This window comes from Terrapene carolina, unplaced genomic scaffold (genome assembly GCF_002925995.2).
Source record: "Terrapene carolina triunguis isolate 2854851 unplaced genomic scaffold, T_m_triunguis-2.0 Scaffold90, whole genome shotgun sequence".
NCBI classification, from domain to species: Eukaryota; Metazoa; Chordata; order Testudines; family Emydidae; genus Terrapene; species Terrapene triunguis.
Genome location: NW_020664441.1, coordinates 541,417 through 564,242, shown reverse-complemented (window position 1 = coordinate 564,242; position 22,826 = coordinate 541,417). Strand labels below are relative to the sequence as shown.

At 47.4% G+C, this 22,826-nt stretch overlaps 2 protein-coding genes across 2 annotated transcripts in view; both read left to right on the top strand.

Annotated features, from left to right (window-relative positions):
* Positions 1-306: 306 nt before the first annotated feature.
* The window catches only part of LOC112117582 (NACHT, LRR and PYD domains-containing protein 3-like), a 475,696-nt gene continuing 453,176 nt past the window's right edge, over positions 307-22,826 (top strand). The window contains exon 1 of the mRNA XM_026650507.1: positions 307-586. Coding sequence (XP_026506292.1) covers positions 307-586 — 280 coding nt within the window. The remainder of the gene's footprint in view (positions 587-22,826) is intronic.
* Positions 10,843-13,425, top strand: LOC113406318 (NACHT, LRR and PYD domains-containing protein 3-like). Its single transcript, XM_026650502.1, has 2 exons — positions 10,843-12,378; positions 13,417-13,425. The coding sequence occupies exons 1-2, from the start codon at positions 10,843-10,845 to the stop codon at positions 13,423-13,425; spliced, it is 1,545 nt and encodes a 514-aa protein (XP_026506287.1).

The window sequence follows — 22,826 nt, the reverse complement described above, 5'->3', positions numbered from 1 at the left end:
TCATCCTAAAACTGCAACTGGCTTTACAAACAGTAACTTAGCTGCATAACACCCCTGTGATTTAGATGAGCACAATTGTCCCCATTTTACAGATAGGGAAACTGAAGCACAGAAAGACAAAACTAGCTATCCAGTGAATAACTCGTGAGGAAAAGCACTGAGGAGTTATAAGCCCCAGTGACCTGCTCTCACCACTAGGCTACACTTATTTCCTCTACATGGGAATTACAGTTGTTATTCCATATTAACTATTAATAATGGGACTTTACATTGTATTTTAGGTCCCGTCCCCCCCCGATACTGGTGATGGAAAACCAAAGCAGCATCAGTGACCTGCTTGTAAGTGCCTTTGACAACCTTCTTCAAGATGACTTCAAAAGATTTAGAGACAAACTATCACACTCTGACTTTAAGGGGAAGGGTACCATCCCCCGAGGTCAGCTGGAGAATGCCGACAAAATAGACACTAAGAACCTCTTGATGAAATTCTATGGTGCAGAGACTGCAGTAGATGTAACCGTAGATGTTTTCATTCAGCTCAATCTCAGAGATGCTGCTGAAAAACTCAGAGAAGAAAGAGAGAAAGGTAAGAAACCTAAAGTTCTTAAAACCCAGGGGAGTCTCCCCCAGGGCAGCAGGCGCAGAAGGAGAAACTGGCTGATGGCAGGAGTGACAAATTCTGAATCCCAGCTGGAAATGAGGGGGACTCAGATCAGAGATGCCCACACCAGATTCTCTGACCTGCTCCACTCCCTTTTTACCACTCAGCCAGCACAAGGGGAGCACAGGAAGCCTGTAACTCTCCATCTGAGGAAATCCCTAGTGTGGGGGTGTCCCCAATGGGTGTAGAGCCAACAAAACAGTGCAGAGAGTGTCCTGGACAGAGAGGTGGGAGGAGGAGTAGCTAGCATGCATCCCCAGCCGGGGGACTCTTCCTTGGGGACCTTCGTAGCTGGTGCAAGTTAGAACAGCTCCCAGGCTGCTGTAACCTGTGCTGCAGCTGGGACATAGAATTGAGGATCTGTAACTGGAAACTGATCACAGCAGAGATTCTGGCCCAGTAGATTCTCACCAAACAGCTGACTGGCCCTGTGACAGTGGTCCCGGTAGAAGCCAGCTGAGGTCATTCAAATAGGATGAACAGCAAACAGAATGGGGCGAACAAACCCCAAAAGCTGGCAGATATTCCAATATTCCAATTTACCAAGCTAGCCTGAAACAGCTTCTGTATTACCTCACCAGTTACTCAGAAGTCCAAACAACACAGTTTCCTTAAAGTACCCAGCCTCAGCCCTCCATCCAGGTACCCACATCAAAATATGATGAAGATTTCTGAAAATCTTGTTCCATCATATAAAAGAAAAGGTTCTCCTGATCCCAAAGGACCAGCCACACCCCCAGGTCAAATTATAACTTAGATCTTATCCAAAATACATGCTTATCACCAATTCTTATTAACTAAACTAAAAAAAATTTAAAAAGAAAAGAGAAAGAGAGTGTTGGTTAAAAGATCAATATACATACAGACATGAGTTCAATTCTTGAAGTCCAGATACATAGCAGAGATGATGAGCTTGTAGTTGCAAAGAGTTCTTTTAGAAATAGTCTACAGGTTATAGTCATAGACTCATAGACTTTAAGGTCAGAAGGGACCATTATGATCATCTAGTCTGACCTCCTGCACAACGCAGGCCACAGAATCTCACCCACCCACTCCTGTAACAAATCCCTAACCTATGTCTGAGCCATTGAAGTCCTCAAATCATGGTTTAAAGACCTCAAGGTGCAGAGAATCCTCCAGCAAGTGACCCGTGCCCCACGCTGCAGAGGAAGGCGAAAAACCTCCAGGGCCTCTGCCAATCTGCCCTGGAGGAAAATTCCTTCCCGACCCCAAATATGGCAATCAGTTAAACCCTGATCATGTGGGCAAGACTCACCAGCCAGCACCCAAGAAAGAATTCTCTGTAGTAACTCAGATCCCACCCCATCTAACATCCCATCACAGACCATTGGGCATATTTACCTGCTAATAATCAAAGACCAATTAATTGCCAAAATTAGGCTATCCCATCATACCATCCCCTCCATAAACTTATCAAGCTTAGTCTTGAAGCCAGATATGTCTTTTGCCCCCACTACTCCCCTTGGAAGGCTGTTCCAGAACTTCACGCCTCTAATGGTTAGAAACCTTTGTCTAATTTCAAGTCTAAACTTCCTAATGTCCAGTTTATATCCATTTGTTCTTGTGTCCACATTGGTACTAAGCTTGAATAATTCCTCTCCCTCCCTGATATTTATCCCTCTGATATATTTATAAAGAGCAATCATATCTCCCCTCAGCCTTCTTTTGGTTAGGCTAAACAAGCCAAGCTCTTTGAGTCTCCTTTCATAAGACAAAAAGAACAGGAGTACTTGTGGCACCTTAGAGACTAACAAATTTATTAGAGCATAAGCTTTCGTGGGCTACAGCCCACTTCTTAGCCCACGAAAGCTTATGCTCTAATAAATTTGTTAGTCTCTAAGGAACCACAAGTACTCCTGTTCTTTTTGCGGATACAGACTAACACGGCTGCTACTCTGAAACCTTTCATAAGACAGGTTTTCCATTCCTCGGATCATCCCAGTAGCCCTTCTCTGTACCTGTTCCAGTTTGAATTCATCCTTCTTAAACATGGGAGACCAGAACTGCACACAATATTCCAGATGAGGTCTCACCAGTGCCTTGTATAACGGTACTAACACCTCCTTATCTTTACTGGAAATACCTCGCCTGATGCATCCCAAGACCGCATTAGCTTTTTTAACGGCCATATCACATTGGTGGCTCATAGTCATCCTATGATCAACCAATACTCCGAGGTCCTTCTCCTCCTCTGTTACTTCCAACTGCTGTGGCCCCAATTTATAACCAAAATTCTTGTTATTAATCCTTAAATGCATGACCTTGCACTTTTCACTATTACATTTCATCCTATTACTATTACTCCAGTTTACAAGGTCATCCAGATCTTCCTGTATGATATCCCGGTCCTTCTCTGTATTAGCAATACCTCCCAGCTTTGTGTCATCTGCAAACTTTATTAGCACATTCCCACTTTTTGTGCCAAGGTCAGTAATAAAAAGATTAAATAAGATTGGTCCCAAACCGATCCCTGAGGAACTCCACTAGTAACCTTCTTCCAGCCTGACAGTTCATCTTTCAGTATGACCCGTTGTAGTCTCCCCTTTAACCAGTTCCTTATCCACCTTTCAATTTTCATATTGATCCCCATCTTTTCCAATTTAGCTAATAATTCCCCATGTGGAACCGTATCAAATGCCTTACTGAAATCGAGGTAAATTAGATCCACTGCATTTCCTTTGTCTAAAAAATCTGTTACCTTCTCAAAGAAGGAGATCAGGTTGGGTTGGCACGATCTACCTTTTGTAAAACCATGTTGTATTTTGTCCCAATTACCATTGACCTCAATGCCCTTAACTACTTTCTCCTTCAAAATTTTTTCCAAGACCTTGCATACTACAGATGTCAAACTAACAGGCCTATAGTTACTCGGATCACTTTTTTCCCCTTTCTTAAAAATAGGAACTATGTTAGCAATTCTCCAGTCGTACGGTACAACCCCTGAGTTCACTGATTCATTAAAAATTCTTGCTAATGGGCTTGCAATTTCATGTGCCAGTTCCTTTAATATTCTTGGATGAAGATTATCTGGGCCCCCTGATTTAGTCCCATTAAACTGGTCGAGTTTGGCTTCTACCTCGGATGCGGTAATATCTACCTCCATATCCTCATTCGTCATCCTACCATTATCCCTAAGCTCCTCATTAGCCTCATTAAAGAGTGAGGCAAAGTATTTGTTTAGATATTGGGCCATGCCTAGATTATCCTTAACCTCCACTCCATCCTCAGTGTTTAGCAGTCTCGCTTCTTCGTTCTTTGTTTTCTTCTTATTTATATGGCTATAGAACCTTTTACTATTGGTTTTAATTCCCCTTGCAAGGTCCAACTCTACATGGCTTTTGGCCTTTCTCACTTTATCCCTACATGTTCTGATCTCAATAAGGTAGCTTTCCTTGCTAATCCCTCCCATTTTCCACTCCTTGTAGGCCTTCTGCTTTTTCTTAATCACCTCTCTGAGACGCTTGCTCATCCAGCTTGGTCTACAACTCCTGCCCCTGAATTTTTTCCCCTTTCTTGGGATGCAGGCTTCTGATAGTTTCTGCAACTTTGACTTGAAGTAATTCCAGGTCTCCTCCACCTTTAGATCCACAAGTTCTTCAGTCCAATCCACTTCCCTAACTAATTTCCTTAATTCTTTAAAGTTAGCCCTTTTAAAATAAAAAACCCTAGTCCCAGATCTATATTTGTTTATCCTTCCATCCAGTTTGAACTGAATTAGCTCATGATCACTTGAACCAAGGTTGTCCCCTACAACCATTTCTTCTATGAGGTCCTCACTACTCACCAAAACCAAATCTAAAACGGCATCCTCTCTTGTTGGTTCTTCAACTACTTGGTGAAGGAATCTATCAGCTATCGCATCCAGGAAAATCTGAGCCCTATTACTGGTAGTAGCACTTGTCCTCCAGTCTATATCTGGGAAGTTAAAGTTTCCCATGATCACACAATTCCCATTAGTGTTTACTTCATTAAAAAGATTAAAGAGGTCTCCATCCATATCCAAATCGGATCCCGGCGGTCTGTAGCACACCCCAAGCACTATCTCAGGGGAAGCTCTAGAAGCTTTCTTTCCCAATGTGATTTTGCCCAGACAGACTCTGTCTTATCCATTCCATCACTTCTTATTTCTTTACAGTCTACCTCATCATTGATATACAATGCTACTCCACCACCTTTGCCTTTATTTCTGTCTTTCCTAAACAGCAAATAGCCTTCAATACCTGTACTCCAGTCATGACTACTATTCCACCATGTTTCTGTTATCCCTATAATATCTGGTTTCACTTCCTGCACCAGTAGCTCTAGTTCCTCCATTTTGTTACCTAGGCTTCTCGCATTAGTGTACAAACATCTTAATTTTTGCCATTTGGCTTCACTGACATTCTTTACCCGATTAGGCACAGACATTCTACCACCAGTATCACTTATTAGACTGGTATCTACACAACCCTTCCTCCTTACGTCCATTCTCTTACCCACGGCTGTATCCTTTCTTACTTTGTTTTCTTCCTTCTCAATGTTAAATTCTGGCGTGGAGATTACCTGGACATCTCCCAACCATCTCCCCCAATTTCCTAGTTTAAAGCTCTCTTAATCAGTTGTGCCAGCCTCCATCCTAGAAGTCTATTTCCCTCCTTACTCAGGTGAAGTCCATCCCAAGAGAACAGTACTCTGTCCATGAATGCTTCCCAGTGGCCATACATCACAAAGCCCTCCTTATAGCACCACTGCCTGAGCCATCTGTTGATCGCCATAATCTTGTCACACCTTTGTCGCCCTTCTCTAGGAACAGGCAGAATTCCATGAATGCTTCCCAATGTCCATGTTCAGTGTGATTCCAGTCAATGACTGGGATCCAAATCCGTATGGCTTAGGTTTCTCCAGCATGAAACCGGAAGCAGATCTGAGATAAAAAAGGATCAGGTCCCAAGGCTTTTATATATTTCCAGAAGCCTCTTGACCATTCAGTCCTGGGTGAACAATATTCTTTTGATGTGACTCCTTGTTTCCCAAACAGCACTGGCAATTAACTATGCAGATTAACACAAGGTAATTTTAGTTTGTCCATTAAACAGTTCATATACAGTTTACCACAAAATTTAAGAGACATATAAACAATGCCAGGTCTAATGGCACAAGGAATGTAGCAGAAAGCGGAAGGGGAATCCCCAGCTAGCAGAGAACTGGCCTAGGCTTCTCCTGTGCCACCATCTCGTGCAGTCCCTAGCACAGCAGGCGTGGAACGAGCACTATGGTGCTCCAGCAATTTCTGCAGCTCTACTGGCCACTTGGGATCACAGCCGGCTGGTATAATTTAGAACAACCCTCAAGCTCAGACCATTTGAGAACTAGCCCCAGCCTCAGGATCAGGGAGCTGCAACTGAGGGAGGGGAGGAGGGGGGAAGAACAATCAGACACTGCTGTGGCCGCAGCTATAGCGCACAGCAGAGCATCTCCCCCCTAAGGGAGATCTTGGGTCTTTTTATTCTTGTTAGTTGTAGTTTCTAAACCTTTTCCCTGTGAGGACAGCCTTTAAACATCAAACCAATCATGAGGGGTGAAAGGATGAAGCAGCGTCTGCATTTCTGTAGCTGGAGGCTGAAGGCACCTAAATACACCCAGTGGACTTAACAACAGAATTACATAGATCTGTTTGAGATGTACCTAAGGGCTAACCCTTCCTAGAGCCTGGAGGTCAGCTCTGTGCATGCTGCTGCATTTGTGGTGGGCATGGGATCCATAGAGAGAGGGAGGTGAGCTAGGGCAAAAAGCTGAGGAGAAGGAGTAAGGCCAGAGCAAGGCCAGGGAGGGGGAAACACATTATCTCCCAAGTCCCATTGGACATGTCACTAACTGGCCTGGGGCTGTATGGGCTGTTTATCAGAGCTCCATCCATGCAGGCAGATCCCTGGGACAATGTGGCTCCACTGGAGTTGTGCTGCCAGGGAATGGGGGGAGCAGGGGAGGGTTGGAGGGCACAGAGCACGTCTGCACATATCAGAGAGATTTTTGCATCATCATCATCATTGAGCCTCCTTGGGCCAGTGTGGTGCCTCTTGTGGTGACAGCAGCAGTAGGGAGCTCTGATTTTGCTGGAAAAGGGAAACTGCTAAGGGACAAATATTAACTATTGTTTAAATTTGTGAAACTTTGACATTTTACATCATTTTAACAAACAAAAATATTGAAAAACATAATAGATAAATTAGGTGACACTCATGTTTCAATAGCCAATGTTTTGTGAATTCTTGGATCAGAGAAATGCTTTGGAAAGACGGGTGCAAATGCTTTTAGGCTTAGGAAACTTTTGTAAGCCTTGCTCCTGGCCAGCAATGATCAAAGAGACATTCAGTCCCTTATTCCCAGCAACCACAATCTTCTTGAGCTGCCAGGCATGCATGGGAAGTGTGACTAACAGGGTACAGCACATTGTCAACAGAAAATTGGGTTTTTGTCAAAACAATTCTTTTGTGTGAAAATTGTCAGCATTCCATGGGAAAAACAAACTTTTCTTATGAAAACAGAAAAAATTTGATTCTGAAATGCTGCTGAAGTGCTGTATGGGAGTCATAGCTCAGGTGTCTCATGACCCCTTTCTTCTCTATGGGCCAGGCTCCCTCTCTGGACTACATCTCCCATAATGCGCCATGGTGGCTCAGCAAGAGAGAAAACCATGGTGCATCATGGAAGATGTAGTCAGGCTAGGGATCTTGGCCCATAAAGGAGAATGGGAGCATGAGACAAACAAACTAAAATTTCCATAACACATTGCAGCAGCATTTTTTTATTGAAATTTTGGTTTTCAGCCAAAACTTTTTGGTTTTCAAGGTTTTCTGTTTGTTTTGTTTTGTTTCCTACCAAAACCTCAAAATTTTCCATGGTGGGGAAAAAAAATAAAAAAATAAAAATATTGTCCCATGTGTGCTGCTCCTGCTCAGCAGTCAGATTCATAGATTCATAGATTCATAGATTCTAGGACTGGAAGGGACCTCGAGAGGTCATCGAGTCCAGTCCCCTGCCCGCATGGCAGGACCAAATACTGTCTAGACCATCCCTGATAGACATTTATCTAACCTACTCTTAAATATCTCCAGAGATGGAGATTCCACAACCTCCCTAGGCAATTTATTCCAGTGTTTAACCACCCTGACAGTTAGGAACTTTTTCCTAATGTCCAACCTAGATCTCCCTTGCTGCAGTTTAAGCCCATTGCTTCTTGTTCTATCCTCAGAGGCTAAGGTGAACAAGTTTTCTCCCTCCTCCTTATGACACCCTTTTAGATACCTGAAAACTGCTATCATGTCCCCTCTCAGTCTTCTCTTTTCCAAACTAAACAAACCCAATTCTTTCAGCCTTGCTTCATAGGTCATGTTCTCAAGACCTTTAATCATTCTTGTTGCTCTTCTCTGGACCCTTTCCAATTTCTCCACATCTTTCTTGAAATGCGGTGCCCAGAACTGGACACAATACTCCAGCTGAGGCCTAACCAGAGCAGAGTAGAGCGGAAGAATGACTTCTCGTGTCTTGCTCACAACACACCTGTTAATACATCCCAGAATCACGTTTGCTTTTTTTGCAACAGCATCACACTGTTGACTCATATTTAGCTTGTGAAGGGGAACAGGCTCAGAGCTCTACCTCCTCTCTGCTTTTCATTGACCCTTCGGGGTACTGGGTTTCCCCCAAGGATACAGTTCCTGTGCTCCCCTGAGAGCAGGTACTGCAATTATCTCTGGTTCTTGTGTGGGAATTACAAGGATGTGCAATTAGGACCCTGCCTTCTCCCTCTGCACCTGTGTAAATGCCAGGTCCAATCTAGCTCTATTATAACAATAGCATCAGTGACACTGGTTATGGTGAGATGGCAATGCCATGATAAAACCCTGGGTAGGATTTTCTAACTTGTGCATGTAAAACAGCAGGGCAGATTGGCCGTGACTTTAGGTTTTTTCTCCTTTCCTCTGTATCAGGGCCGTCCATAGGAGGGTGCAGGGCCTGGAACAACACCCCCCTCCACCCCAGGCCCCGCCCCCATGCCAGCCTTTCCTCCAAACCCCCACACCAGCTTCACCCCCTCCCCATCCTCACTCCACCCCTTCTGCCAAGCCCCCGCCCCCTCCCCCAAGTGATGCTGGGAGCTGGCAGGGTGGGACAGAGCATAGCAGAGTGGGGTGGGCTGGAGCCGGATTGCTATGTCCGCTTCCCACTGGTGAGTGTGGGGACGGGCCTGATGCCTGCTGCTGGTGCCAGGCCACCTGCTAATCCCTTGGGTACCTCCCTGGACCCCACATCCCCCTGAAGTGTGGGGCCCCCCAAAACATAGGGCTCGGGGCAGTTGGCCTGGTCCATCTTATGGATGGGTCGGCTCTGCTCTGCAGTGTGTGTGTCCGGGACGCTAGGCAGGATTATTGGGGTAATCATTTCCCTGCCATTGAGTGTGCCTCAAACACTGGTGCACCTCGGTCCCTCTTATCCTCTGCCTGTGGCACATAATAGTCGAGTCTCCTGTGGACTGTAATACTTTGGTCTCATTTTGGTTGTTGGGTTTCATGTGCTGGGGCTGGGGGTTGTTGGTTGCCTGTGACGTATGGGACATCAGACTACATGATCGAGTGGTCCCTTCTGGCCTTAAAAGCTATGGTATTATTGCAATTAGATTTTTCAAAGGAAAAGGAGAAAACAGCAAAAGTTGAAGAAGAAGGAAGAGGGAACAACAGACAAGGGGATCTGGGACCACGTGCAGAGATACACCACGCCAAGGAGCAGGGAGAAGATCATCCCTCTCTGAAAGACTCTGGTAAGACTGTGCTTAGAATACTGCATCCACCTCTTAGTCCAATTATGCCGGGTGGATGCATCCCAAACAGAGGGAACTCAGAGAACAACAATAAATGTAATTAAAGGAGTGCACAATTGATCTACGAAAAAAGAACAAATAAATTAAACTGTTATGTTCAAAATGTTATAGAGGGACGAATCCCACACTGACACATGCAGGGGTGTTTCCTAGGAAGAAGCCATTTCCTGTGCACTTAGTGGCTCAATTTACACTGTATTAGGAATTGTGTAATGACCATTTCTAGAAATGGTTCACATGTGAATGCTGCTGAATCAATTAATGTATTGTGGTTGGTCTGTGTGCTCCTACTCAGGCTAGAACACGTTTTTATTTTCTTAAAGTGTGCTCATATGGTTTGGCCCTACGCACACAGCCTGTAGACTGGTTTAATGGTGCCCGTGGCCTAAAACATTTTAAAGCATGTCTTTCTAACACAACTGAACTGCTGCTGGTGTGCTGTACGGGAGTCATAGTTCATGTGCATTCTTTCTTCTTTCCTGGCCAGGCTCCCTCTCTGGACTACATCTCCCATGATGCATCATGTGGCTCAGCAAGGGAGAAAACAATGACGCATCATGGAAGATGTAGTGAAGCTAGGGATCTTGGCCCGTAGTGAAGACAGGGCCTTCATAAGCAAGTCAGCTGTCCACTGAAACAGTGGCACTCCACCTCCCACCCTGCACTACTTGGATTAAAGATGGGCCCAGTCCAATCCTGTCCTCCAGTATTTGGAGTGGCAGTATCAAGGAATGGGGGTGCAGGGTGAGGCAGAGAAGAGTATGTAGAGGTGAGAAAAACAGAAAGAAATTAAAAGAGCTAGCAAACAGGAGAGAAGAGAAAACACAACCAAGGGGCAAGAAGAGAAGTAGTTTAAAATGACAAAAGAAGACAAAAGTGGGAGGAGAATAAAGAATTAAGATAGAAATTAGAAGAAAAAATCAGAATGAACAAAAAACAAATGAGCCAAATTATCCTTATTCAGAAAAACACTTAAGCAAATTCTTAACTTTAAGCACATGCTCAAATCTCATTTATTGTAATGGGACTTAAATCTGAGCTTAATTGCATTGATGAATCAGAACAAAGATGATAGAGGATCAAGGACAAAATAATTAAACTATAAAAGATGAGACTATTTTTAATCTGTAAAATTCTAGCAAAATATCAAGTCACATGATGGTGGGAATGCTGGGTGAAAGGGGAGGGGGAGAATGGAAAGAGTAGAATGCCACCAATATTTTGTCCTGTCCAACTTTTGGATATAACCGATGAATGGCAGTTCACATGACCTTTGTTTGATCAGCTGTACTCAGTACGTCTAATGCTTCATGCCATTGTCATTGAATTAGATTACCAGAAGAAGTATAGAGAACATATACAAGAAGAATACCAAATAATAGAAGACAGGAATGCTCGCCTGGGTGAATATGTAAGTCTAAACAACAGATACACAAAACTGCTTATTGTAAAGGAACATCGGCAGCGGGAGGAGAAAGAACATGAAATAATCACCAGAGGAAGGAGACATGCAGAATTGATGGCTCAACAAACCAGTCACACTAAGATTAGTGTTTTATTTGACCCTGGTAGAAATCGGGAAATCCCAAGAACTGTTGTGCTGCAGGGAGCTGCTGGAATTGGGAAAACAATGACAGCAAGAAAGATCATGTTGGACTGGGCAGCTGGAAAACTCTATCAGAAAAAGTTTGATTATGTTTTCTATATAAATTGCAGAGAAATAAACCGTGTTACTGCAGAACAAAGTGTTGCTGATTTGCTTTTAAACAATTTTCCTGATGGAGTAGGATCAATTAAAGAAATCTTTAAGAAGCCAGAAAAACTCCTGTTTGTAATAGATGGTTTTGATGAATTGAGTTCCTTGCTAGATATTGATGAAGTTAGTCTGTGCACTGACCCATTTGAGAAGAAGCCAGTGAAAACCATCCTGTGCAGTTTACTGAGAAAAAAAGTTCTTCAAAAATCCTTCTTACTAATCACTACAAGACCAACTGCTCTGGAGAAACTACAGCAGAATTTGAGGTTTCCATGTTATGCAGAAATAATGGGATTTTCTGGAGATGACAGGAAAGAATATTTTCATAAATTCTTTTGTGATGAAAAGAAAGCAACACAAGCCTTTAATTTTGTCAAAGAAAATGAAATGCTCTTCACCATGTGCTTTGTCCCCATTGTGTGTTGGATCATCTGCACGGTTATGAAGCAACAGATGGAAAGAGGGGAAGATCTTGCACAAACTTCAAAAACAACCACCTCGGTATATTTGCTCTTTCTGACCAATTTACTAACTGGTCATCTCACTGGCTCAATACAAGAATCTAAAACTAACCTGTGGAAGCTTTGCTCATTGGCTGCAGATGGAATTTTAAAACAGAAAATACTGTTTGAAGAAGGTGATCTGAAGAAACACAATTTATCCTTGTCTAACATTCAGTCTCTCTTTCTGATTAAAAGTATTTTTCAAAAAGATACTGAATGTGAGAGTGTCTACAGCTTCATTCACTTGACCTTCCAAGAGTTTTTTGCAGCTATGTTCTATGTGCTAGAGGAAGATGAAGAGACAATGAAAAAATCATTGACTTCTAAGAAAGATGTGAACCACTTGCTAAAAACTTATGGAACATCTAAAAATAATTATTTGATGTTAACAGTACGTTTCTTGTTTGGTCTCTTAAATAAAGAGAGACTAAATGACATAGAGAAAATGTTAAATTTTAAAACAACCTCTGAAATAAAGCTGGATTTATTGAAGTGGTTTGAAGCAGAAGCTAAAAACATCTCCCCTCTGCCCTATAAGACCTATGAGGAACTGTGTGACCAGCTTGAGTTCAAACTGTCTGTACTTGGCTACCTTGATTATCACTTCAAAAGTTTTTTTTCTCTTACTTAATTGGCCTCTCAGAGTTGGTAAGACAACTCCCACCTGTTCATGCTCTCTGTATGTGTGTGTATATATATCTCCTCGATATGTTTCACTCAATATGCATCCAAAGAAGTGGGTTGTAGCCCACGAAAGCTTATGCTCTAATAAATTTGTTAGTCTCTAAGGTGCCACAAGTACTCCTGTTCTTTTTGCGGATACAGACTAACACGGCTGCTACTCTGAAACCTATCAAATATTTGTTCCCCATGAGGTACTTGGACACTGTGATCATGTCTCCCCTTATCCTTCTCTTTCCCAAGCTAAGTGGATTGAACTCTGTCACTATCAGGCAGGTTTTCCAATCCTTGCATTATTCTCATGGCTCTTCTCAGGACCCTCTCCAATTTATCAACATCCTTCTTGGACTGTGGGCACCAGAACTAGACACAATATTCCAGCAGCCGTCACACCAGTGCCAAATACAGAGGTAAAATAACCTTGACTCCTACTCGAGATTCTTCTGTTTATACATCTATTAGCGCTTTTGGCCACAGCATCGCCCTGGGAGCTCATGCTTAGCTGATTATCCACCGTACCCCCTCAAGTCTTTTTCAGTCACTGCTTCCCAGGATAGGGTTCCCCACCCTGTAAGTGTGGCCTACATTCTTTGTTCCTAGAGGTACACGTTTCTATTGATCTGTACTAAAATGCACATATTGTTCACTTGCGCCCAATTTCCCAAGCAATACAGATCCCTCTGTAGCAGTGACTTGTGCTCTAAATCTCTGCATTATTTCCCATTTTGCAATTTTTGTGTCATCTGTAAACTTTATCAGTGATACTATGTTGTCTGCCAGGTCATTGATAAAAATGTTACAAAGCATAGGGCCAAGAACTGTGGGACCCCAATAGAAACACACCCTCACAACTTAAACACTACAAGCCCTGGAGGGAATACTTTACCATGTGCAGGTGTTGTGTCAGTTACTATGTGTTCTATATGTGATTGTTCAGATGAGTTGAAGGGAAAGGTAGATTGAGGGTCTATTTCTAGTAGGTGGGGTAATCCTAACAATATCCTGTAATGACCTGCTGGTTCCCTACTGGATACTGCCCCCTCTAGAATGGTATGAAGAGAAAGGACTAAGCCCTAGGCTATTCTGGTAGAGGACGGACCTAGATTAGCATCTCACCAGTAGGGGGTGCTGTGTTAACCAGAATGACAAGGAAAGAGATGTGACATCCTGTGGACAGAAGGGATCAGGCCGGGAGAGAGAGATGGCCAGTGTGGGTGAGAGTGAGCAGCAGGCTGCAGGCAGCGAGGACAAAAAGCCGGGCAGTGGTATCCTGAGATCCAGGGCAAGGAGGCAGGTGGGAAGGTGACAGCTGATCAGGGAAGCAGGCTGTGGCTGGCGGGCTGGGAGCAGCAGCACCAGGACATGTGGGGGTGGAGCAGCCTGCAAGCAGGAGGGGAGAGGCAATTGCTAAGGCTGGGTGACAGGAGGACAATACACAGGGACCCCGAGGAGACCAGAGATGACAGGGCTGAGCTCTGGCCAGTGGGGTTGCGGACAAGCCCTAAATTGTCTGCCATGAGAAGGATGGGCCAAAAAGGCCAATGGAAAGGGGTGGCACATCTGGGTCTTCGGTGGCAATTTGGTGGCGGGTCCCTCACTCCCTCTCGGAGGGAAGGACCCACCGCAGAAGAATGAAGCAGCATGGTACAACTGCCACCGATCACAGCTTTTTTTTTTTTTTGCTTCGCCGCTTAGGGCAGTAAAAAAGCTGGAGCCGGTCCTACATAGAGGCTATAGAGCTGCTCAGCTGACTTCTTGAGGATTCCCCTGCACTGGAGAATCCCCAGGTGCCTGAGAGCTGGCACCGTGGCTCCTACTCACCCCACTGCTGTCCCCAGTGCAGGGGATGAGGGCAGGGGAAAGGAGGGGAGGCTGGAGTTCAGCTGACTCTGGCAATCCCTGGCTGCTGGAACATCCCACTGGAGTCACAGGCAGCCGGGCACAACTTAGAGCAGCGCTGCAGGTTCTCTAAGTCACGCCAGGCCCCAAGGTGAGGGGAACACACAGGTAGCTGACAGCCATGTGTGAGCCTTCCACCCTCTTCCCTAAACTCTGCCCCTGCACCAAGTGCAGCTTGGCCAGAGCAGAGGGTCTGGGCCTGAGGTCTCTAGCGGTGGAGGGGTGTGATGGGTTTAGAAAATAAAGGCTGGGAGGGCTCCCTGCTCTGTAAATAGGCTGGGGAACAAGAGCTAGGTCCCATGGAGACCAGGAAAAAGGGCCGGGTCTCTCTGTTCCACCTCTTGCAAACAAGGATCAAATTCCACATCCTGAGTTGTTCATAATAAACCCAAGTTGTGAAGAGAAGGGGTGAGGTTTCCTGGCAAGATCTGCACTGCTCAGTACCAGGAGCAAGTTCTTACCCTGCCTGATAAGGAAGAAGCCTTTCCTGTGCACAGGGTTCTCATGCAGAGCCAATTACATCCCAAACAGCATGTGATTAAACTTCAGTGCTGGAGTCCCCACCTGCTGTGTGTTAAGGGCTGGCAGTAGGAATCAGCCACTGCTCACAGCCTTGCCCCACAGGGACTTGAATGTACTCCTTCCTGAACAATGTCACAGGCCTGGTCTACACTACGGGTTTAGGTCGACTTTAGCCGCGTTAAATCGAATTAAGCCTGGACACGTTCACACGACGAAGCCCTTTCTTTCGACTTAAAGGGCCCTTTAAACCGGTTTCTTTACTCCACCTCCGACGAGGGGATTAGCGATAAAATCGGCCTTAGGGGGTCGGAATTGGGTTAGTGTGGACGGAATTCGACGTTATTGGCCTCTGGGAGCTATCCCACAGTGCTTCATTGTGACCGCTCTGGACAGCACTCTCAACTCAGATGCACTGGCCAGGTAGACAGGAAAAGCCCCGCGAACGTTTGAATTTCATTTCCTGTTTGCTCAGCGTGGAGAGCACAGGTGACCACGCAGAGCTCATCAGCACAGGTAACCGTGATGGAGTCCCAGGATCGCAAAAGAGCTCCAGCATGGACAGAACGGGAGGTACGGGATCTGCTCGCCATATGGGGAGATGAATCAGTGCTGGCTGAACTCCGAAGCAGTAAACGAAATAGCAAAATATTAGAAAAGGTCTCCAAGGCCATGAAGGACAGAGGCCATAACAGGGACGCACAGCAGTGCCGCGTGAAAATTAAGGAGCTAAGGTAAGCCTACCACAAAGCCAGAGAAGCAAACGGAAGGTCTGGGGCTGAGCCGCAAACATGCCGCTTCTACACGGAGCTGCATGCCATTCTAGAGGGTGCAGCCACCACTACCCCAACCGTGTGGTATGACTCCATCACTGGAGAAACACACAGGGAAGAGGGTTCGGAAGAGGAGGATGGAGAAAATGTACATAGCTCACAGCCGCAAGGAAGTGGAGAAACCGGTTTCCCCAACAGCCAGGATATGTTTGTCACCCTGGACCTGGAACCAGTAACCCCCGAACTCACCCAAGACCCTGAGGGCACACAGGGGACCTCTGGTGAGTGTACCTTTGTAAATATTACACATGGTTTAAAAGCAAGCGTGTTTAATGATTAATTTGCCCTGGCAATCGCGGCCAGTACAGCTACTGGAAAAGTCTGTTAACGTGTATGGGGATGGAGCGGAAATCCTCCAGGGACATCTCCAGAAAGCTCTCCTTCATGTAATCCCAAAGCCTTTGCAAAAGGTTTCTGGGGAGGGCTGCCTTATCCCGTCCGCCATGGTAGGACACTTTACCACGCCAGGCCAGTAGCACGTAGTCTGGAATCATTGCATAACAAAGCATGGCAGCGTATGGTCCAGGTGTTTGCTGGCATGCAGACAACATCCATTCCTTATCGCTCTTTGTTATCCTCTGGACAGTGATATCATTCACGGTCACCTGGTTGAAACGGGGCAATTTTATTAAGGGGACATTCAGAGGTGCCCCTTCCTGGTCTGCTGAACAGAAATATTCCCCGCTGTTAGCCACGCGGTGGGGGGGAGGGGTGAAGTGATCATCCCAGAGAATTGGGTGTGGGGGGGAGGGGAATTAGTTGGGTTTGTGCTGCATGTTAACCCTGAAACCGCAGCCCCTCCTTTTACATTGCAAACCCATTTTAAATGGCCAACCCAACGGGTGCTTGGTATGGGTAATGAGAGCAGTACTGTTTGAAACTATTCCCACATGTTAAGAAGGTTAAAAAAGCCCAAAGACTGTGTCTTACCATGGCTGCCTGCAAGCTGAAATCTGTGGCCTGGCACTGCGTGAGTGATCTCTCACACCAAACCGGCAGGCCCTCAATATAAGAGGAAAAATGCGACCTTGTAACGAAAGCACATGTGCTGTGTAATGTGAACAGCAAAATTTAACGTGAAAGAGTGTACCCATTGTTCTCTAAAATGTGTCTTTTTTAACCACCTCTCCCTTCTCCTCCACCAGCTGCAAATGTTTCTCCTTCACAGAGGCTAGTAAAGATTCAAAAGCGAAAGCGAAGGACGCATGATGACATGTTTACAGAACTACAGATGTCCTCCCACGCTGACAGAGCACAGCAGAATGCGTGGAGGCAGTCAATGACTGATTATAGAAAAGCCCAATATGAGCGAGAGGAGAGGTGGCGTGCTGAATCGCGGGAGGAACAGAGCAAGTTGCGGGCTGAAGATGATAGGTGGCATCAGCTTGCACACAGAAGGCAAGAGTCGATGCTCCAGCTGCTGAAGCATCAAACTGATATGCTCCAGCGTATGGTTGAGCTGCAGGAAAGGCAGCAGGAGCAGAGATCGCCGCTACAGCCCCTGTGTAACCAACAGCCCTCCTCCCCAAGTCCCATTGCCTCCTCACCCAGACGCCCAAGAACACGGTGGGGGGGCCTCCGGCCAACCAGTCACTCCACCCCAGATGATTGCCCGAGCAATAAGTGTTAAAGTTTTAAAGTTTTAAACTGCAGTGTGTCCTTTTCCTTCCCTCCTCCCCCACCCATCCCGGGCTACCTTTGCAATTATCCCCCTAGTTGTGTGATGAATTAATAAAGAATGCATGAATGTGAAGTAACAATAACTCTATTGCCTCTGCAAGTGGTGCTCGAAGGGGGGAGGGTAGGGGAGGGTGGGGTGGTTGGTTTACAGGGAAGTAGAGTTAACCGGGTGGGGGTGTGTGTGCGGAGGGTTCATCAAGGAGGAACAAACAGAAGTTTCACACCGTAGTCTGGCCAGTCACAAAACTCGTTTTCAAAGCTTCTCTGATGCGCACCACGCCCTGCTGTGCTCCTCTAACCGCCCTGGTGTCTGGCTGCGCGTAATCAGCAGCCAGGCGATTTGCCTCAACCTCCCACCCCGCCATAAATGTCTCCCCCTTACTCTCACAGATATTGTGGAGCGCACAGCAAGCAGCAATAACAATGGGGATATTCTTTTCGCTAAGGTCTGAGCGAGTCAGTAAGCTGCGCCAGCGCGCTTTTAAACGTCCAAATGCACATTCCACCACCATTCGGCACTTGCTCAGCCTGTAGTTGAACAGGTCCTGACTCCTGTCCAGGCTGCCTGTGTACGGCTTCATGAGCCATGGCATTAAGGGGTAGGCTGGGTCCCCAAGGATCACGATAAGCATTTCAACATCCCCAACGGTTATTTTCTGGTCCGGAAAGAAAATCCCTTCCTCCAGCTTTTGAAACAGAGCAGAGTGCCTGAAGACGCAAGCATCATGTACCCTTCCCGGCCAGCCCACGTTGATGTTGGTGAAACGTCCCTTGTGATCCACCAGGGCTTGCAGCAGCATTGAAAAGTACCCCTTGCGGTTTATGTACTCGGTGGCTTGGTGCTCCGGTGACAAGATAGGGATATGGGTTCCGTCTATCGCCCCAGCACAGTTTGGGAATCCCATTGCAGCAAAGCCATCCACTATGGCCTGCACGTTTCCCAGAGTCACTACCCTTGATATCACCAGGTCTCTCATTGCCCTGGCAACTTGGATCACAGCAGCCCCCACAGTAGATTTTCCCACTCCAAATTGATTCCCGACTGACCGGTAGCTGTCTGGCGTTGCAAGCTTCTACAGGGCTATCGCCACTCGCTTCTCAACTGTGAGGGCTGCTCTCATCCTGGTATTCTGGCGCTTCAGGGCAGGGGAAAGCAAGTCACAAAGTTCCATGAAAGTGCCCTTACGCATGCGAAAGTTTCGCAGCCACTGGGAATCGTCCCACACCTTCAGCACGATGCGGTCCCACCAGTCTGTGCTTGTTTCCCGGGCCCAGAATCGGCGTTCCACGGCATGAACCTGCCCCAGTAACACCATGATTTCCACATTGCTGGGGCCTGTGCCTTGTGAGAGGTTTATGTCCATGTCAATTTCCTCATCTCTCTCGTCGCCGCGCTGCAATCGCCTCCTCGGCTGGTCCTGGTTTTGCTCTTGCATGTCCTCGCTCTGCATATACTCCAGGACAATGCGTGTGGTGTTCATAGTGCTCATAATTGCCGCGGTGATCTGAGCGGGCTCCATGATCCCAGTGCTAGCTATGGCGCCTGGTCTGAAAAAAGGCGCGAAACTAGTATCTGACGGACCAGGGGAAGGAGGGAGGAAAGGAGGGAGGGGTGAGTGACGACATGGCGTACAGGTACAAGGAATTAAAATCAACAAAGGTGGCTGTGCATCAGGGAGAAACACAAACAACTGTCACACAGAATGGCCCCCCCCGAAAGATTGAACTCAAAAGCCTGGGTTTAGCAGGCCGTTGATTTGACGGAGGGAGGGGGAAGCAAATGAATACAGAACAAATCTATTTTTTACATCTTAAGACGACGGTGCAGCATGACTGATAGCCCTCGGCATCTTCTGGGTGCTTGGCAGCAAATACTGGGCGCTTGGCAGTAGCGTTCAGGCCTATTGCACGATCTGCTGCTCAGGGAAGACTCTGCTAATGTGCAATGATCCAACAGGGAGCTTGGCAGAAAATGGCATACTATGACTGATAGCCATCATCGTCATTGTGAAGGCAGCAGAATATGACTGGGGGGATGGGGGACTGGGGGACATACGGAGTTCCAGCCACTGATGTCCGACAAGGACGGTTACCAGTCGTAATAAACCATCTACTGCCAAAAGGCAAAAGGCAAGGGCTGGTGCAATGCAGCCCTACAGCTGCCAGCCTCACGGCTGCCAGCACCCAGATCACCAATGAAGGCTACCAGTCATGCTGCACCATCTACCGCCAAAAGGCAGTTAGCTGCTGCTGCTGTGTAGCAATGCAGTCCCACGTCTGCCGGCACCCAGATGACATATGGTGACGGTGAGCTGAGCTGAGCGGGCTCCATGCTTGCCGTGGTATGTTGTCTGCGCAGGTAACCTAGGTAAAAAGGCGCGAATCTATTGTCTGCCGTTGCTCTGACGGAGGGGGAGGGGCCTGACGACATGTACCCAGAACCCCCCGCGGCACTGTTTTGCATCATTCGGGCATTGGGATCTCAACCCAGAATTCCAATGGGCGGCGGAGACTGCGGGAACTGTGGGATAGCTACCCATAGTGCAATGCGCCGGAAGTCGACGCTAGCCTCGGTACTGTGGACGCGGTCCGCCGACCTAATGCACTTAGAGCATTTTATGTGGGGACACACACAATCGGCTGTATACAACCGATTTCTATAAAACCGGTTTCTATTAATTCGACCTAATTTCGTAGTGTAGACATACCCACAGAGAATGGAAATCAGTGGCAGCTGGGAGTGGAAGTGAGTGAGGGGGATGGAGTCAATACTGAGAAGGGAAGGGGAAATGTTTTAAGCAGCACATGCAGGTGTGTAGATATAGATACTGACCAAGAGGGAGGTGATGCCAGGGAGCCAGTGCACATGGGGCAGGGAGCAGGGTGTGGGCTCCAGGAGGCAGGGGAGCAGAGGCAGGAAGAGGAGGTAATGGAGCAGGATGAGAATGAGGAGGAGCTGAAGAGGCCAGACCAGCAAGGGAGTGGTAGGGAGATACAAGAGGGAATTGAGCAGGTGTGATCAGGCGTGGGGCAGGCAAGCCCAATGGGGAGTCCTTTCTGGAGCCCAGGAGGATGTTCAGCAGCTGTTAGTTGGTTCGGGGGCACCCAGTTGGCCACACAGAGCACTGGATGATAGGGGCAGGCAGGGAGGGAAGAGCTGCTGCTTTGTAACTCCAGAGGGTTTGCAGTACCAGAAGTGCTGACATGACAGTGCTAGGGCAGGGTGCCATGGTGCGGTGCTTCCACACTAGCTATCTGACTACAGCGCAGTTTTACCCTGTATCCACACACAGCACTGGGTCTATCTTTGCAGTTTCGATGCCCTCTGGGTACTTATACCACAATTCTTGGCACAGCAATGGATTGTGAGAAATCAGGCAAGGCATTCTGGGAGCCATAGGCAGTTATGGGAGATGGGGTCAAACACCAGGCAGTGTGACCATTTCAATTTCCTACTCCCAGAAAGTCACCCCAGCAGGACGAAGAGGACTCACTGTCTGCTCGGAGCAAAGTGTGACAGCACCAAAAACCAGGAAATGAATCTGTCTGTACAGAGCATGGTTCCTTCACAGCGCCCCCTTTGGGATACAAGGGTGTTTTGTACTCACCCAGCCCCTTGTCAGCCAGCACCAGGCTGTCAGCAGTACAGGCTGAGACAGAAACTCATCTCTCTGACTGGTTCCACGGAAGCTAACCCCTTCTAGGCCCGGAGAAGGATAAAACCCCAAGAAAAGCAAACAGCTGGTCCCAAATGTGTCATAGGCCTTCCCCCCCTTAACCCTGCCCCAGTGGGGGAGAGGACTAGATGACCTCTTGAGGTCCCTTCAGCCCTACAAAGACCTTAACAGCAGAACAGGCAGATGAAGCTGGATCATCCCTCAACAGCAAGGTAGGCGGATGAAGGCTGCAATGGAGGAGAAACCCCTGGTTGTCTTGGACTTCCTTGCCACCGGACACAGGTGCCTCTTCCGCCAAGATTTGTGTGGTTGCCGGTGTGCAACGCCTCCTCCATATTAAACTACTCACGCATGGGCTTCTTTCACAGGAACAACTTTTATAAAACCTGTGGAAGAGTCATCCTCGACCTCCAGGGATCGACAATGACAATAACAACAACATGTCTGTGACTCCTTCAGGGAGCCTCTGGCCAGCCACAGCCGAGCTCAGTGTCCTCTGGGCACCCCCAGAAAGTGTCCTGAGACAACTGTTTCTAGCCAACTCACCTTCCTCTCAAGGTGCCTGGACCATCCACAGTCATGGGAGCAGGCTCTGTCCTCGGCCAGGCCTCACCCTAGGAGTTGGGGACTAGAGGTTTGTGCTGCTCCCAGAGCCACCTCCTGCAGAGCCGGGCTTCCTCCCTTTGAACCGTCCCTCCAGTCCTGACATGCCTGGCAGGTGCGGCAGCGCAGGGCTACTTGAACCCATGGCAGCTCCCTAACCCCTTCATGTCTGGTGCAGGATCTGGACACTCATCTTCACACCAGCCTTGCTCAGATGCAGCTGTGTGGATGTGGGGCCGTGCAGGGGAGAATCACCCAGAGTGTGTTAGGGCTAAATTCCACTTTGAATTACCCCCTGCGCAGCCCCTTTGGCTTGTGTAGGAACAACCCTGCGCTGGCAGGAAGATCCTGGGTCTTGTCCATGTGTAATCTCTATGGTCAGTGGAGCTGTACAGATGTAACTGAGGGCAGAATTTGGCCCTTGTGACCCAGCAACATATTGGCTCCATCCCAGTCCTGTAAGAGAGGAATTACCATATCAAATAATCCAGGTTTAACAGGATAAGCTTCTGCATGTCCTGCTCAAATTGCTACAAATTCACATACTGAAAAATCCAATTGATGGCTGCTGAGCTAAGTTGCCTTTGGTATAGAGGGAAACAAATATACACTTCTTCAGAGAGCAGAAACATGTTCAAAGCAGACATAAGATGCTCTACACATTCCCCAGAGAACGATGAGAGATGAGGAGCATTTGAAAACAGGTGAGTGACACCTTCTCTGCACTCTCATTGCTAGTCACACCTCAGCCAGGCATTACTGTCCCTCCAACAGGACCGGCTCTAGGCACCAGCAAAACAAGCACCTGCTTGGGGCGGCACATTCCCAGGGGCGGCACAGCAGATGGTAGCAGTTGTGGAGGCAGCTGGGCCCGCATGGCCTCAGCCGTGCAGTGCAGAGCACAGGGCATCTGCAGCACGTGGGCGCCGCTCACCACCTCGGCCAGGTTGTCGTGGCGCACGTTGCCCATGCCGGCCATGTCATAAGCAGGCGCAGTCCCCAGTAGCTCACCTCCTTCACCCGCAGGATGTCCGGGGACTTGGCCGCCAGCACCGACTTGTGGGCTCGGATCCGCCAGCGGGACACTTGGATCACCAGGTCCGGCTCCTCCGAGACCAGTTGCTGCGGGCTCCAGG